The 15691-nt window shown below is 43.5% G+C and overlaps 1 protein-coding gene across 1 annotated transcript in view; it reads left to right on the forward strand.

The window, feature by feature from the left end:
• The window catches only part of UVRAG (UV radiation resistance associated), a gene marked incomplete at both ends in the record, with an annotated part of 81040 nt that overhangs the window by 45058 nt on the left and 20291 nt on the right, over positions 1-15691 (forward strand). The window contains one exon of the mRNA XM_079542231.1: positions 7311-7389. Within this exon, the coding sequence (XP_079398357.1) occupies positions 7311-7389 (79 nt within the window). The remainder of the gene's footprint in view (positions 1-7310; positions 7390-15691) is intronic.

A 15691-nucleotide genomic window follows, 5' to 3' on the forward strand; every position in this document is an offset into this window, starting at 1 on the left:
TGGTAAACACTTAAACCTTGTTCTTGTACAATCCTTGTGCTTCAGCCATATCGCACAAGAACTTTTTGTTTTTCAACTCTTTACCTTCACTGGATTTGGATTTAGTTCTCTCCTCGTGTTAGGTCATCCTACCCAAGGACTTAAGCTCAAAATTCGCCTGTTGCTAAACTGCCCTGCTCTTTTGGTGGAACTGTGTGAGGCACAGTTGTGCTCTCGATCTGATGGATGACTCCTTGCTATTGCAGCAGCAGTGCCTGTGGCAGCCACAGAAATCCCACCAGTTCTTTATCTCCTTAATAGTGAATAATTAGGTTTCAGCTGTGTGCTGCCAAGTCAGTGCTGCACAGTCATCTCGCGGCAGCCGTTCCGCAGCCCCAATGGTGGGGGCATTTGTTTGGTGTCTTAACACAAACCACCATCAGTGTACTGGGACAGTTACCTGCAGTGCTGGTCTTCAAGCATTTGCATCGTTTTGTAAATTAATGTTGTTTAACCCAGTTCCAAACGAGATAATTGTGCCACGCTTCAGCTAAGGGAAAGCAATTAAATGCAATGTGTAAAACCTTCATTTTACTCGCTTCTTCCCCCAAAGAGCTTTCTGAAATAGAGATTAAACTTCGAGACTTTCAGTATCATTTGGTCTATGGCAGAAAGACTGAACAGAAGAAAGAATAACAGACGTAAAACATCTGGCGTGATACGAAAGTAAAAGCAGGTGAAAGCAGTTAAATGAAGCAATTTCTTTAACTTTAAAAGTAGTTTCTATTAAAGACAGGTGGCTCTGGACAATAAGAATTGGCCACCAATATATTGGTCTGTATGTGGTTTTTCCGGGTACGGAGGAGTTCATAAATCACAGAACACAACTGCAAATGTATTTGGACTTGAATTGGTGAGAGATACTCGAGGTCTGAAAGAAAGAGATGGAATAAAGATTCTTTCAGCTTGCCTAACAGCTAACATCTGAGTGCAACGGGAGTCCTGCTGTGATTTACTGCACGACCATCAAAAACTGAAGCTGCAGTGCAGAGCAGCTAAGGATTAGCTCAGAAATGCACATCAGGATATGAAATTAAGTGAGATCTTGATGATTGTTTGACTGAGATCAACTAAAAAAAGAACTTCTTATTGGTTAGGGTACAATAACCAGGACAGTTTTATGTATGAATTGTTGAAGAAAAAAAGAACAGAGCAAGCTTATGATATCTAATCTTATATCTTATGATATAATCTTATAATCTAATATATAATCTTATATCTTATGATATCTATCACATACCAGACTAATCAGCTTTTAAGTTTTTTAGCAGGTGCTTCCAAAAATATGGGACAGTGGCTGGTGGTCTCCTGGGGTGCTTCTCAGCTTCTGGGCTGCATTCCTGCAGAGACAGCATAGGATCTACTTCAAGCAGAAATGGTTTCAGGCCTTTGGACAGGTGCAGCTAGAAAAGGTGATCATTGAAGCTCCTGTCTTTGCATCTCACACCGACCCCAGAACACAAACAGTTTTTAGACAAGAACACAGTTTCAACTGGAAATCAAAATCTGCCTTGATTTTACATGGCTCTGTCATTTACACTGTTTTCATCTTAGTGTTTCAGCTGGAGTGGAAATGGTGGCAAGCAGCCACCGTTAGTTTTCCACGCTGACTGGAAATGTGGATATTGAATTTCTTTTTGAATAAGAAGACTTTTAAATCAGAGCTGACAATTTCAGAACCCTGCCTACATTCCCTGTAAATTGAAAAATGCCATTTGCTGATGTTAGATTATACCTCATAGAAGCTGAAATGAGAAGTATAGCAGCATGCTTCTTACACCTAGGATGCTTCTAGATTAAATACCAGGTTAGAAAAAGTCTAAAAGAAAAGTCAGTGTGAAGACTGACTCCAAACCAGTGGCTTCCAAGGAGTCTTGTTAACAGTGTAGGTGTGCACCTGTAAGTGCAATGCCCATCATAACGGTATTTCTTCATGCAGAGGTTGGAGCTGACTGATTCTTTTATAGCTTGTGAGGTGTTGCAAGGTCTTGGAAGAGTGCAGGATTGTCTGCTGTTGGTGCTGAGGTGTTGGTTTTGCAGTTTTAACTTGGAATAAGTAGACTTTCTGTCCATTTTCATTTAAAAGACTGACTTGGGGTTACAGCTTCCCATCAGAGTTACTGTGAGCAAAGCGTTGTAACCTTGGCTTCAGTTCTTCCCTTTCACAGCTCTTTTGAGAGGATCTAATGAGGCTTAGTGCTCTAGAAACCTTCTGATGGAGTCTGCACCGTGAAGTAGCACCAGCTGTTGACACACACTTAACCACTCCTTCTAGTTGTGATTTTGTTTCACCCATTTGTGTGGGCAGTTGACGAGGAAATTAGAGATTCCTGATTTTAGCCTCGTGCTGATGTGTGTTCTGATACTGGAGAACAAGCTTTGATTTGTCTCCCCAGTTTCTTAGAAGTGGGTGTATTTGGTGGTAGAATCATTCAGCTTAGAAAAGACCACTAAGGTGACCAACTCCAACCCTCACGTCCCTCAGTGCCACATCTCAACAACCCCATGGATGGTGACCCCACCACCTCCCTGGGCAGCCCTGCCAATATTCAACCACTCTTTCCAAGAAGAAAATTTCCCTACCATCCATCCAACTCCCTTTGGCACAACTTGAGGCCATTCCCTCTTGTCCAACATAATGAGCAGAGCTGAGCCTTGACCTGCTCTTACTTTTGAGTTTGCTTGCTCACTGCCTGTAAGCAAAACCTCTCTGTGCAAACAGACTGAAACTGAGCGACCTGAAGTACTTCAGAAACTCAGCATTCCTTTGCCCTTAGAGCTGCTCGGTGACAGGTAGCATCCAGTGCTCAACAGATTTCAGTGCTAAGAATAAGATCTGATTTGAACTTGAGGTGCCTCTGATGGACGTGAGGAGTTTCCTCACTGATTCTTAGTAGCCTGTTCTCTTATGGCTTCCATGGCAGTCTTTCTTGGACCAGGTTTAAGCAGAAATGTTCTTTATTCAGCATCTCACATCTGCTTTGGGAATTCCAGGTAGAGAGGGGATGCTTATACTTGGGAACCCCCCTCAACCAGGATAGATGGAGCACAGCTAAGATGAAACCATGTTGGTTTCCAACTGTTGCAGGCTCTGCTGAAATGAAATCACTTGGTCATAAACAGTGCCTTGTAACTGCTGTGAACTTATTTTTACTGGTTCCCAGTTAAAGGGGGCCCTAAAGCTCATTTTGACACTTTGGGTCTGGAACAGTGTTAGTATAAGTCTTGAGCATGATTGGAGTCACTAACCATGACATTTTTCTGGTTTACTATGGAAGAAACTGTTCTCTCATTGAGGTACCATGAGTACAGGAACAAAAGTTTTGTTCAGAGCAACGTTCCATGAAAGGGGAGGTGAGCAGTGTGTCTGACAATGCAACTCCTGTGCATGTTGTGCAATTTGTTGTGGATTTGCCTCCGTTTTGGCAGCATGGTGCAGCTGGGTTACTCTGCCCATCTGACTTGCATCCCAATCAGTCTTATAAAACACAACTTTTAACCATAGGCATTCGTAAGAGCTTTACTTTTGTCACTCCTTCAGGATTATGTGAGTGAAACATAACACTTCCAAAACAAACATAAACTTTCAAGATTGAAAATCCTCTTATTGTTTTATCCTGGATCTTTAAGGCATGTTTTGACCATCTGGTTGAAACTGTGTGCTGTTTGGATCGCTCACCTGAATTCAGAGTGAGACCCTTTTCTTGATTTGCACATCTTTGGCACAATTGTCATTGATCCCAAAGCTGCCTTTCCAGATGCCTGCCTCCCTGCTCCCTCTATCACCATTAGTCCTTGTGTTTTTCCTGCTGGTATCATTGCTGGCATGTCAGGTGTCCTGTGGAGCAAGAACAGCCTTGAGTGCAGTGGAAACAACAGACAGAAACAACTCCAAATTGGGCTGGTGTGTTATAAGCTACTGAAGTTGTGCTTTTTTTTCTTGCACCAAGTTAATATTCTTGAACTCTCTCTTCTTTATGAGCCACTGTTGAAATTACTACTGCTGTGTGTCAGCTGAGCACTGTGCACTTTATATACAGAAACAGAATATCTGCTGTAAGTGCAGGTTGTCTTAGAGCTGTTTTATGAAGTCTGCTTGCTGATGAAGGCTAATACTCCAGGAGTTCACGTGAGTGAAGAGCAATCTAACTGCACAGGGTAGAAGCTTTGCTGTCCATAATTCTAGGAAGCTGGTTAAGTTATTTTGGGCTCTTTATTTCTCATCCACAGTGATCAAGACTTGCACAAAGCATTGAGATAAGGTGATAGAAACCCTCATCATCTTGTGATCCTTTGCTGGACTTGCTGAAGTACATCCATGTCTGACTGTAGTTGGGAGCCAGGACTGGACCCTGCACTCCAGATGTGATCTCAGCAGCAGTTGGGCAGAGGGGAGGGATCACATCCCTGGTGATGCTTGTCCTAACCCGAGGTGCTGTTGGTCCTCTTTGTCTCAAGGGCATGTTGGTGGCTTCTGTTCAACTGAGCACCCACCAGAGCCAAGCTGCTTCCCAGTTGATTGTTTCCCACCTGTCCTGTACTGATGGCTGGGCTTTTTCCTTCCCCATTTCCCCATACTGAACTCCACGAGGTTGTTGTTCACTCAGTGTTTGTGATGTTTGGACATGTCTGAGGATTATTTTCTCCATCACTTTCCCAGGGCTTAGCTGGTAGCTTCTTGCATTGCTCTTCTAGGACGTGAGGGTGATAACTGCTTTCTTCTGATCTTCAGGAACCTCTTAAATCACCTTTCAAGAGATGCTTGAGGAGGGACCCTAGGACAGAAGGAGGAAGAGTGCAGCTTCTATGCCAAGGGATGGTTTTGTCTGTGCAAAGGTGTTCCTGAAGTTGACAAGTTGTGCTACTATGTAGTAACTTCTAACAGTCTCATCTAGTGATTACACAGCTGACACTGGTGGCATGCTTTTTCTTCTTTCCAATTAATACATCACACTTAATCCTTTGAATTTCTCATCTTAGATCAAGCATCTGTGTTCTGCTTTACAGGAGCTTGGTGATTTTCTCTTCTCACCGCCCCCCCCCCCCCCAAACATATCATTAAGAATGGAATCAAGGAAGGGAGATGTTGGAGTGCAGTGAGCAGGCACATGCCACTTTGCATTTTATTGAGTGCTTTGTGATTATAAAATGACCAAAAGAGTAATTTTCAAGTGTAATTTCTGAGCAAGATTAACGATAACCTTACCCAGCAGGCCAACGCGCCGCATGCCAAAGGAAGAGATTGAGCTTACAGCCATGCTATGTGGAGGAGGCAGAAACAATTTCATGTAGGGAGCCAGCAGTTAAGGTTGTGTTCAATTATGCTGGGTGAACCACTATATAAAATGTCCTGCTTCCTGTCCCTTAAGTTTATTGCTTGTGACCAGCCCTAATGGGCAAGTGAGATAACACACAAAGAAAGGAACATCAAAGTTGGGGGTGTTTTTCTATATGTCATAAACGTGCCTATGCAAAGGCAGTCACTCATGTTTTTCAAGGCTTTCATGTGACTTGTGACGTTATAAGTGCTGACATGAGGATGTAATTGGAGTTTAGAGTCTTTCAGGGTTAGAGTCTTTCATGTAAATGGAGTTCAGAGGCTTTCAGGGTTAATTAGTGGAGGTTAGAGGACGGAATTGTGATTAACTGACAAAAATAAAAAAGAAACCCACACCAAGACCAACCTGATAAAGAGAAAAGCTTAATCTGTACCGTTTCAGCTGTGTGGGAGACGGTAGCAGGAGCTGTAAAACAGCTTTATCCACTTTTTCTATCTGATGTGTATCAAAGAGCTCTGTATCTAATAGCAGAATACGTGCTTCCTGTTACTGGTGACTTAATGAAATACTGTTGTATACAGAGACATAGCTTGTGTCCCTAATGGTGCTTTTACTGTCAAGCTTGACTGAGTTTTATACCCTTAATTGGAAAGGTATCCTTTAGATCTGAATCCTGCTACGATTGGCTGAGTGTAATTGTAGATACTGAAATGGATCCCTTTCCTGTCTGTGCTTCGCACTCAGGGTAACGCGGGGTGGGATTTTTGTAGCATGTGCTCATTTCTCAAGGTTTTGTTTTCTTGCGTGGGGAACGCGGTGGATTTATGGCTGTGTTGAACAAGGTGAGCTGGATGTGTGCTATTGGTGGTGTTTTTTATATTCCTCAACTTGAAGTGACCTGCTGAGCTTGAAAGCAGCATAAAACTTGAAACTGACATCTTAATATTTGATTTGCTGTGATCGTGACCCGTTAACCTTTAGCTTTAATGGTGCTATATAGTTCTCCTTAGATGTTGTAAATGTACCTACTGCAGGGCTGCAGTCAAGATTTTCTCTCTGATTGATGATAAAATACACTTTGTGTAATCACCCCTCTGCAGTGCGTGTTGTTTCTAGGAGATATCAATCTCCTGTGTTTGTTATCTTAAATTCAGGAGAGTCTTTGCTTTCTGATGTAATGTGGGCTTTGTGCAGATAATGCACTCGGCTACTTGATTAAGAGCTACAGAACGTAGGGTTTGTAAGGAAGGCAAGAGTTGGTTTCGTGGTGTAGTTCCCATCAATGTAAGCTGGAGGTTGTACTAAAATCACCAACTTGACCACAGTGACCTCAACCTCTGGTGCTCAGGAGGGGTCAGAAGGCAATCCTCAGGAAGGTAGGTTACAAATAGTGGCAACAGTGAACCACTTCACTTAAGCCAGGGTTCCCAGAACGTACAGAGATGCACCAGGCATAGCTGGCCAAGGGCATTATAGGGCTTCGTATGGCGTGTGGATGGGATGGAGAGCACCCACAAATGAGGAACCCTTTGTACTGTTCTTCTGCTGTGTTGATAAATGGGCTTGCAAACGTCTGTCAAGAGATCTGTACTCTTTCAATCGCCAAATAAAAATGTAATCAAAGGAGAGCTCTTAAAAGATTCATTTGATTGGGAAGTGAGCTAACCGTGGCTGAGTATGAATGCAAAAGTGGGATCTGATATTACAGTGCATGCTTCAGGAACTGAGAGGGATATTGCAGCACTGGCAGGGTCAAAAAGCATCTTCTGTGAACATAAAGTATTTCAGCTAATGAATTGTGTTTGCTTAATTTTGACATCAGTTTTTTTTAAAGGACTGCAGGTGCAGAGAGTTGCTGATGATGTATGGAGGGGATCCAGAGCTAGAGAAGCTCGTGATCTTTTCCTTTCTAATCTTGGGGTCTGTGGCTTTTTAATCTGAATAATGTCACCTTAAATGCTTTTCTTTTTTGTATTTTTTCTCCCTCATCAGATTTCCTTTATACCCAAAAGGAGGAGAGAAGCTTCAGTTTGAATATGGAGTGTATCTTCTCAACAAAAACATAGCACAGGTTGGTACACTGAGATATTTTTTTTTTTACTGATTATCTATCATCTCCTAGTGTCACTATGGCAGGACTACTGTCTTGTGAGGCTCTTCTCCATAGCGAACATCTGTGAGCTGCTGGAGGCACTCTTCAAATGATGGCCCTCACCTGCCTTACTGCTTTGTGTTCAAGACCTTCTCTGCTGCTCAGAGGAGGGCTTGCCAGCCAGTAAGCCTTTTTTTCCTGTTAAATGGTAAATACTGTGTGTGTAAGTGTGCTGTTTTGAAAGTGGAAAGTGTTTTCTGTTATTTTCATCATATTCATTTCTTTCTCATCGCTGTGCCCTTTAATGTTATTATTTTAACTGGAATTCTACCTCAACGCTTGTTTGATAAGAAAACACAACAGTCTGGAAAACCGTAAGCCTTGCCAATGCCTGAGGTTTTTTTGAAGTCCTATAATCATCCTTACTTCCTTGCTCTTACGTTGTTTTTTTGGTTTGTTTGCTTTTAAATCATCTCCTGTGTTGCTAAATGCACGGTTAATTGCTTTTGCCTTGTACAAGCTGATGAACTCCTATTTGAGATGGCGTTGATACCTGCTGCCACACGCTTGGTATGGAATTCAGACAGTGTTCGAAAAGCAGAAGCTGATCCCAAAGGGACCTGTGGGGCCGTTTGGGTTGGTGCATGGTCCTAAAGCAGGGTCTGTGCACTTAGGCCATCTCTGCCTAGTTGATTACAGACCATGTCCTGAAAGATAGCCTGGGATTCATCACTCTGTCCCTGTTCTTTTCTGTCTTGGCTGTTAAAAGCTTCCCTGACATCTCATCTGTCTTGGTTCTTTAAACCACGTAGCCTCTGATTTTAATAATCTGTTCATTAATTTGCTTTATATGCAAGCTGTTATGCATTGAAAGACAACTTCTCCTTGTCTGAGTGTCGTCTTTGGATCGCAGCTCTTAAGGTTGGAGCATTCTTGTTGCCTGCTGTTCTCCATCTGATCTGCATCCTTCTTGAAGCTCCGTTCCCAAAGCTGGGTGCCGTGTTGAGCTGTTGCCAGCAAAGCATTGAGTAAGGGAGAAATCTTTGCAAGTCTTCACAGTTTTTGTTAAGCTCATTATAAGGTTTGTACCCTCATCAGAATAACAGTGAAATTTGTCCTTCAGCACAGGGCTCGGTCTCTTCTGTACACCATTCTGTGTGCAGATGACTCCTTTAAATGGCATATTAGGGTACCCCGGGCTGTAGCCTTAAGGCTGCACCTCTTTGATTCTCTGATTTGGTGGCATGACTTAGGAGATTGGGAAGTAAACGGTGAGAACTCAGTCTCAGCTTAGGGCTATTTGTGTGTGAGCCTGTTCTCTGTTCATCTAGGTCGCTGGATGGAAATACTGAGTGGAGCTGGGATGAAGCATAGATCCACATGTAGCCCTGCTTCGTTATCGCCACTTCCACTTTTGGCAGTGAACTGTTAATTACACTCAAAGAGTTCTTGCTCTGGATTCATTCTGTAGGGTGCTTTGCCAGTGTTCCATTTCCCCAGTCACTTGTGTACCACGAAGTGACAAAATAATGTATTTAAATTCAAGCAGAAACGCGACAGCTCAGTTCCAACATGTTTGTGGGACTTGAAATAGGATTGACTGGACGCCTTTATGCCTGAAAAATCATTTTTATCCTTAATTTCTATTTGTTTGGTTTGGGTCTCTCCTCACAACTCTCTCTTCCAACCCTCCCTACCTTTGAATTAGAGTAACACTTCTGGATCTTATTGTTTGGAGGGTTTTTTAGGCTTGGATTGCATTTACCATTTTCCAGACTTCTGGTATCTTGCCCATACTTCGTGTATTTTGGAAGATAACCTCCAATGGCTCTGAAATTACTTAAAGGCTAAAATAGCTTAAGATGAAGTTAATCAAATCCTACTAATCTTGGAAATTCACTTAACCAAGCTGTTAATATAACTTAGACTGTGACTCTTTGTTGCTGGCATTAATAATGGCAACCATCTGTTCACGCTTTCGCAGGGAAGACAGGAGTGAAAAAATGGATTAAATACTCCCTTTCCTTCAAATGATTGGTAGCTTTCTCTCTCCATTAGTATCAAATCCACGTTTTCCTTAATCTGTACTTCATACATTCATTACTTCATTCTGTAGCTTGCGAGTGGCAATGCTGCTTGCTTTCATTTTTCAGCCTCGTGTGTTTTCCTGCATGATTCTGAAGTTGGCCATTGGGTTGTGTGGCAACAGCTACTCTGTGCTGCTTCAGTAGGTGAAATTCTGAACTCTTTGTTGAGCCCAAGTTGGTAGACTTTCCATTTCCTGCAGTCTGGGTTGGTTGGCACTTGTGCCTGTAGTATCTTTTTTCTTATTTTAATAGGAACTGTCACCACTTCACTACTTTTCCTGTTCTTTTTCTATTTGACTTGTCAAAGTTGGGCCTGCTGAAATCACTCATTCTGATTTTATTCTTGTCCTGTTTCCAAAGTACTGTGAACTGTTGAACTCACGGTCACTCATTCCCATTCCCTTCCTTGTAGCCGACTTCCAAAATCACAGGCGTGTTTTTAAACTCATAAAAGTAAATGAAGACTTGAAGGATGTATTTGAGTTGAAAAATGTTTCCCAACTTGCATGAGATCACTGGTGCAAAGCAGGGTAGTCGGTGGCCAAACTGTGTGAAGTGGTTTTGTTCTACACCAGTGGTTCACGCGTTCCTGGTTGAGGCTGTACATTGCTGACTATAAAAACATAATAAAAGCAAATCAGAAACCTTGGGGGGGGGCTTCTACTACTAATTTAATCATGAAAGTGTTACTGAAGTCTATATAAATCGTTTCAGTCACCTCTTCTTTGATGTTCTTTGTCAGCTATTGCAGCTTTCTATGGTTCTGCCAAGAGGAAATACCGCCTTGAAAGCTGTGTGAACAATCTAGCAGAGCAGGTAGATAATTTATGGAAATACAGGAGTTCTGTGTTCAGGGCTGGCTTGATCTAAAACCTGGGATTGTTGGAATCAGCCTCCAAGAGAACGTGAACGTAGGTAGCTCTCAGCGTAACTTACCGGAGTTTAAGTTGCTCTTTGAATATCTTAAGGATGCTTTGGGAACAGCTTCCAGATACGCTTACTTTGAAGAGGATAGACGCCAAAAAGATGGAATGGACAGGGAGAGGTGGTCTCCAGACCATCACAGCCTGTGAGAGAATCCTCTGAAGGCCCGAAGGGGTTGAGGAAACAAGTCCTGTGAGTGTTCTGTCATGAGTTAACGCGGATCCATCCATTGCTTTACTCCCTGACTGCTGTGTGATGTCAGAGCTGGAGTGTGAAGGGAAGAGCTCAGGTCTCCATCCTCACTGAGTGCCTCGTGTGAATCCTGATCATGTAGGTGAGAAACAAAAAGCTCAGAAAAACCTGCATTGATGCAAATGGCTTCTTGCAGTTTCATGGAAGCTTCCTTGTGTTTGGTTTTGTTGTGTTTTTCTTCTTTCCTTTCGTAATTATCTGGAATTGTCAGGGCAAGGCGAAATGTGAGTGGGGAAGAAGTGAGGCTGGGTTGATATTAACAAGAATTACTGAAATGCAAACTCTCTTCTAGAGATAAAGTGGTACTGTTTTGTGAAACAGCAGGATAATAACAATGAAAACCACATCTTGCACTCAGGAGAATTCAGCTGGAATTAGAAGCAGCCCAGCATTAGCTCGGTAGAGCATTTATTTGGAGAAACTTGCTTTGCTGTTACATTCCAAAGTCAAAACAATGTGTGTTAATTCTGAGAGTTCATAATAACTTCCATCTGTATGCGAGCACAAATTCAGTCCCTCTATTTTCTGTTTGTAATACTGAAGCCTTTAGGATGGTCAGAGTAGTTTTTTACGTGGGATAATATTAGGTAAGCCCATAAACTTCCAGTTGTGATTTCAGCTCTTTGGTAATGAACATGCCCAAGCATTTTTTTTTTTTTTTTTTTCAAAGGGAAATTAATGAGTTATACCTATTAATGTCAACAAATGGAGATCACTGCTGTTCCTGAGCACTGTCAGAGGAGAAACAGAATAAAGTTGCTGAAGATGGCAGTGAATTTCATGGGTTGATAAAATGAATTTCATAAGCATTAGATACCAGGAGATAGCAGCAGCAGAGCTTGTGGGGCCAGCTGTGTTTTCAGTGCCTGTGGAGTATCAGAAGAATGTAAAGCTTTAATGTGGCACTGATATCAACTTTTGCATTGGTCTTTCACACAGGATTTCGTGCCCTGAAAATGGTTCTGTTGAGTGGATAAATGGCAGTAGCTCAGAGTTGAGATTTTTGTGTGCTCAGCGCCACACAACACGGGCAAGGTAGCATCTCCCAAAGAGGGTTCTCATCTTAGGGCATGGTCAGCTTGGCTGTGGGCTGTGATTAGCTGAGCTCTTGTAAGACCTTCAGCAGTGGTCTTGGTGCTCCAGGATTTTGCTCTCAGTAATTTGTGTTTATCTTTTAATCATAGAGTGTAGGTTATGAGTGTAATGCTTGACTTGGAAATCTCAGGCCTGTAGGAAGAGAGAAGCTTTATTGCTGTTTCCTTTCATTCCTGCAGCCTTGGTTGCTCAGGCTGACTTTGGAGGCTCTTTGTTATGTATGAAGAGATGATTCTGCCGTGATTTCAGTGACAACCCATCCCTCTTGAGATCACAGAATCATGGGTTGGGTTGGAAGGAACCTCAAGGATCACGAAGCTCCAAACTCCCTGCTGCAGGCAGGGCCACCAACCTCCCCATTTCATAGCAGCCCAGGCTGCCCCAGGGCCCCATCCAACCTGGCCTTGAACACCTCCAGGGATGGATGGGGCATCACAGCCTCTCTGGGCAGCTGTTCCAGCACCTCACCACTCTCTGAGTAAAGAAGTTCCCCCCCACATCCAAATTCAATCTTCTCTCCCTCAACTCCAAACCATTTCCCCTTGTCCTGCTGTTATCTATCCTTGTAAAGAGCTGAATCCCCTCCTGTCTGTAGGCTCCCTTTAGGTTCTGCAGGCTGCACTGAGGTCACCCCACAGCCTTCTTTGCTCCGTGCTGAACAAGCCCAGCTCCCTCAGCCTGTCTTTGTAGGGAGATGCTGCAGCCCCCGATCATCTCTGTGGCTCCTCTGGCCCCTCTCCAACAGCTCCCTGTCTCTCTTGTACTGGGGGCTCCAGCCCTGGGTGCAGTGCTGCAGATGGAGCCAAGAGCAGAGCAGAGGGGGGCAATCACCTCCCTGTCCCTGCTGGCCACCCCTCTGCTGATGGAGCCCAGGATGTCATTTGCTTTCTGAGCTGCAGGAGCTCGCTGCTGGCTCATGTTCAGTTTTTCATCTACCAGGACCCCCAGGTCCTTCTCTGCAGGGCTGCTCTCAAGGATTGCTCCTTCAGTCTGTATGGGGCCGGAGGAATCCCAGGCATCAAGTGCCAAACCTGGCACTTTGCTGTGTTGAACCTCATTAGATTCTCCTAGGCCCACCTTTCGAGGTGGGAGATGAATCCTTATTGAGAACATGTAATGTTAGTGCTGGAGAAAAGCTGATGCTAAATTGTGTGCAAGATGTTACGTGGCTTCTTCCCTGTTTGTTACTTCTAACTCATACGGATACCATTGAAGAGAGTGTGAGTTACCATCTTGTTCATGAAACTACCAATTCAAGAGCTCTAGCACGATCCATTCCAGACATGTTATTCCTCATCCAGTTGCAAGATTGCTCTGAGAGGAAGTGAATACTTTGGAGTGATGGAGCTAGATTCTTCTGGACCTGGTTGGAAGGGGATTTACTGCAGTTATCTCCTTGTCAGCAGCTCAATGAATTGTCAGCAGGTCAGTGAATTTTCTTGCAACTCCAAGCGTCAAATTATTTCTTATTTCATTCTGTTGTTAAAGGAGGGAGACTCCAGGTAAGAACTCTGGAAGATCAAGAGACAAATCAACTCCTGAGTCCAACTTCCCTATAGAATTGAAGGCTCCCATTTGAGCCTTGCTGCTGCTTTAATCTTGGTCGCTACCTCTATCTGCCTTCAGTGGCTATGCCCTTGAAATGATGGTGTTCTGTCCTTGCCTCAGCTGCTGGCTGTTGAAGGCAGACTTGCAAAACAAACCGGATGAAGCTGGGCTGTTCTACAGCTCTTTGCTAAGGAGAGAAGTGAATGAGTCCTGTCTTATCCTGGCTCGTCGCTGCTGCAGTCAGAACGTCCCTTCCCAGACATCACATCCACAGGTTTTGTGAAATCTTTTTAATTCGTTGCACTGCATGAGCTAAGGGTTTTTTTTTTTCTGATCGTGTTGAATATGTGGTCAGCACCACCCCACGAGGCCAGGCTTCCCTTCTGATCCGGTCTTGATTTTTGTCTGATGACAACTGAGTGATGTTAGTCTGATATGTCTATTCACATTGGCATGATTTGCTGAACCTTGGCCAACAAATAGTTCTGCTTTCATCTGACAATCATTAGTAACATCTGAACTTCTCTATTTGAGAAGAAAAAAAAAATGGCAGGGCCAACTTTTGTCAGTTCTCCCAAGGAAATTGGTTTATTTTCACATCACAGCACTGGAGATCCAAGCGAGGAACCTTGTCTCAATCTTCCTTCTGTGTGTCCAGAGCCACCGCGTCCACTTGGTGGCAGGCAACGTTTACAGGTATTGTGTGACTTGGTAGAGAAGTTTGAGAGCTATTCCTGCTCTCCTGGGAATGTTTTTTGTGTAGCTTGTCTAAATAACATAATAACATTCCCAGAGTCATGGAAGAAAAGCAGAGTTTGTCTTGATGTATTTAGTGGCAGTCAAAGTGTTATCTTTCTAATAGCTGCACGAAATAAAAGTTGAATGCCTTCCTGCTAGCGCCATATATAAGAAACTGCACTGAAAATCAGCTCTTAAAGATTAAACGAGGCAAGGTGCCTAGCTGCTGGCTCTGTTAGCCTATCTAACATGGGAGAAAATCAGTTTCATAATAGAAGCTATTAAACTTTTCCATGGGAAGTTGAACAGCAGAAATGTTAGGAGCAGAAATTTGTTTTGGCAATAAACACTGCCGAGCAGAAGTGTCTTAAAGAGTTGCGTGGGTATCGGTGTAGATGCGGTGCTTATGACCCTTAGAGTGCAGAATACTGTGACTTGCATACTACATCTTTTACGAGGCCCCTATCCTCAGATCATAAAACGTACGGTTCAGAAAGAATCCACTGTCTGAATCTGTGGCCAATTTAACTGCGTAGGGAAAAGTGTTCCTGAAAGAGTACAGGTTGAATCCAGAGCAGAGTCCTCATCTTGTCAAGTGCCAAGCATTCATTTGAATGCTAAGGAGGAAGGGACTGCACCTGAAAAACCACAAGTACCCTCTCCAGCTGCATGGAGCCAAAAGCTTTTAGGAGAGGTTTCATTCCTGAAAGTCTCCTAGGGCAGCAACGGGCTGATACCAAGCCAGATCATTTAGAACTGGGGAATTTACATGTGTTTTTTTGCGAACTGGTTGGAAAGCTTTCTTTTTTCCTTTCCTATCGCCCATGCCAAGATAAAATAGGTTGAAATGAGACTGGCTTAGCTGTAACTGCAGTCACCCTTTCATTCACATGGTAGCCTGCCTGTCCTTGCCTGGAGGCAGTCTGCATTGATCAATGAAGGATGAGCAGCCCTCGGCTCACCAGCTTGCCCTGATCACATCACCTGCAGTGCTGGAGGCTCTGTTTCTTGCTCTGCTTGTACAGGATGATGAGGTTGGGTGGAATGGTGGGGCTGGTACCCCCTGCTGAGCCAACAGGCACTTTCCCAACTGAATTTTGGGGACCAGTCCATTGCCGGCAGTGCTCTGTGTGTTGGATCATTGGTGTGCTGCACAGCTGTCATCATCGTCCCTGCACGTTAACTCTGCCTGCTGAGTAAGTTTTTAAAACAGTGAGTATGTGTTTAAAGTAGAACCAAGATTCAGTAATCAGAAGGAAAATGGAGTCCTGATACAGTTAAGATGACACACGTGAAGGCCGTTGCCAACTTAAACTGCTTTGTAGTTTATATAGGGATTGCTTTTTGCAATTGGAAGAGATGGGAAAGTGGGAAGTATCAAGCCATGGCACAGTGTGTTAGAGTAAGAAAGAGTCTGTAATGTTTCCTAATGAGGTAAGGTGTGTGCTCTGGAGGCAGGGCTTGACTTTCAGATGCAAAGCATTAGCACCTGTGGGAACTCATGGACTTCATTTGTGAGCCTGTCCTTTCCTTCGGGAGCCTTCTCACTTTCTGCCCTGTTGCCATCTATCTCTTAAGGAGAAAAAACAACTCATGCTAAGGCACAGAGGCACTAAATCCATTCCTGTCACTTGGAC

The sequence above is a fragment of the Tetrao urogallus genome (assembly GCF_951394365.1).
Source record: "Tetrao urogallus genome assembly, chromosome: 1".
Taxonomy (NCBI): Eukaryota; Metazoa; Chordata; class Aves; order Galliformes; family Phasianidae; genus Tetrao; species Tetrao urogallus.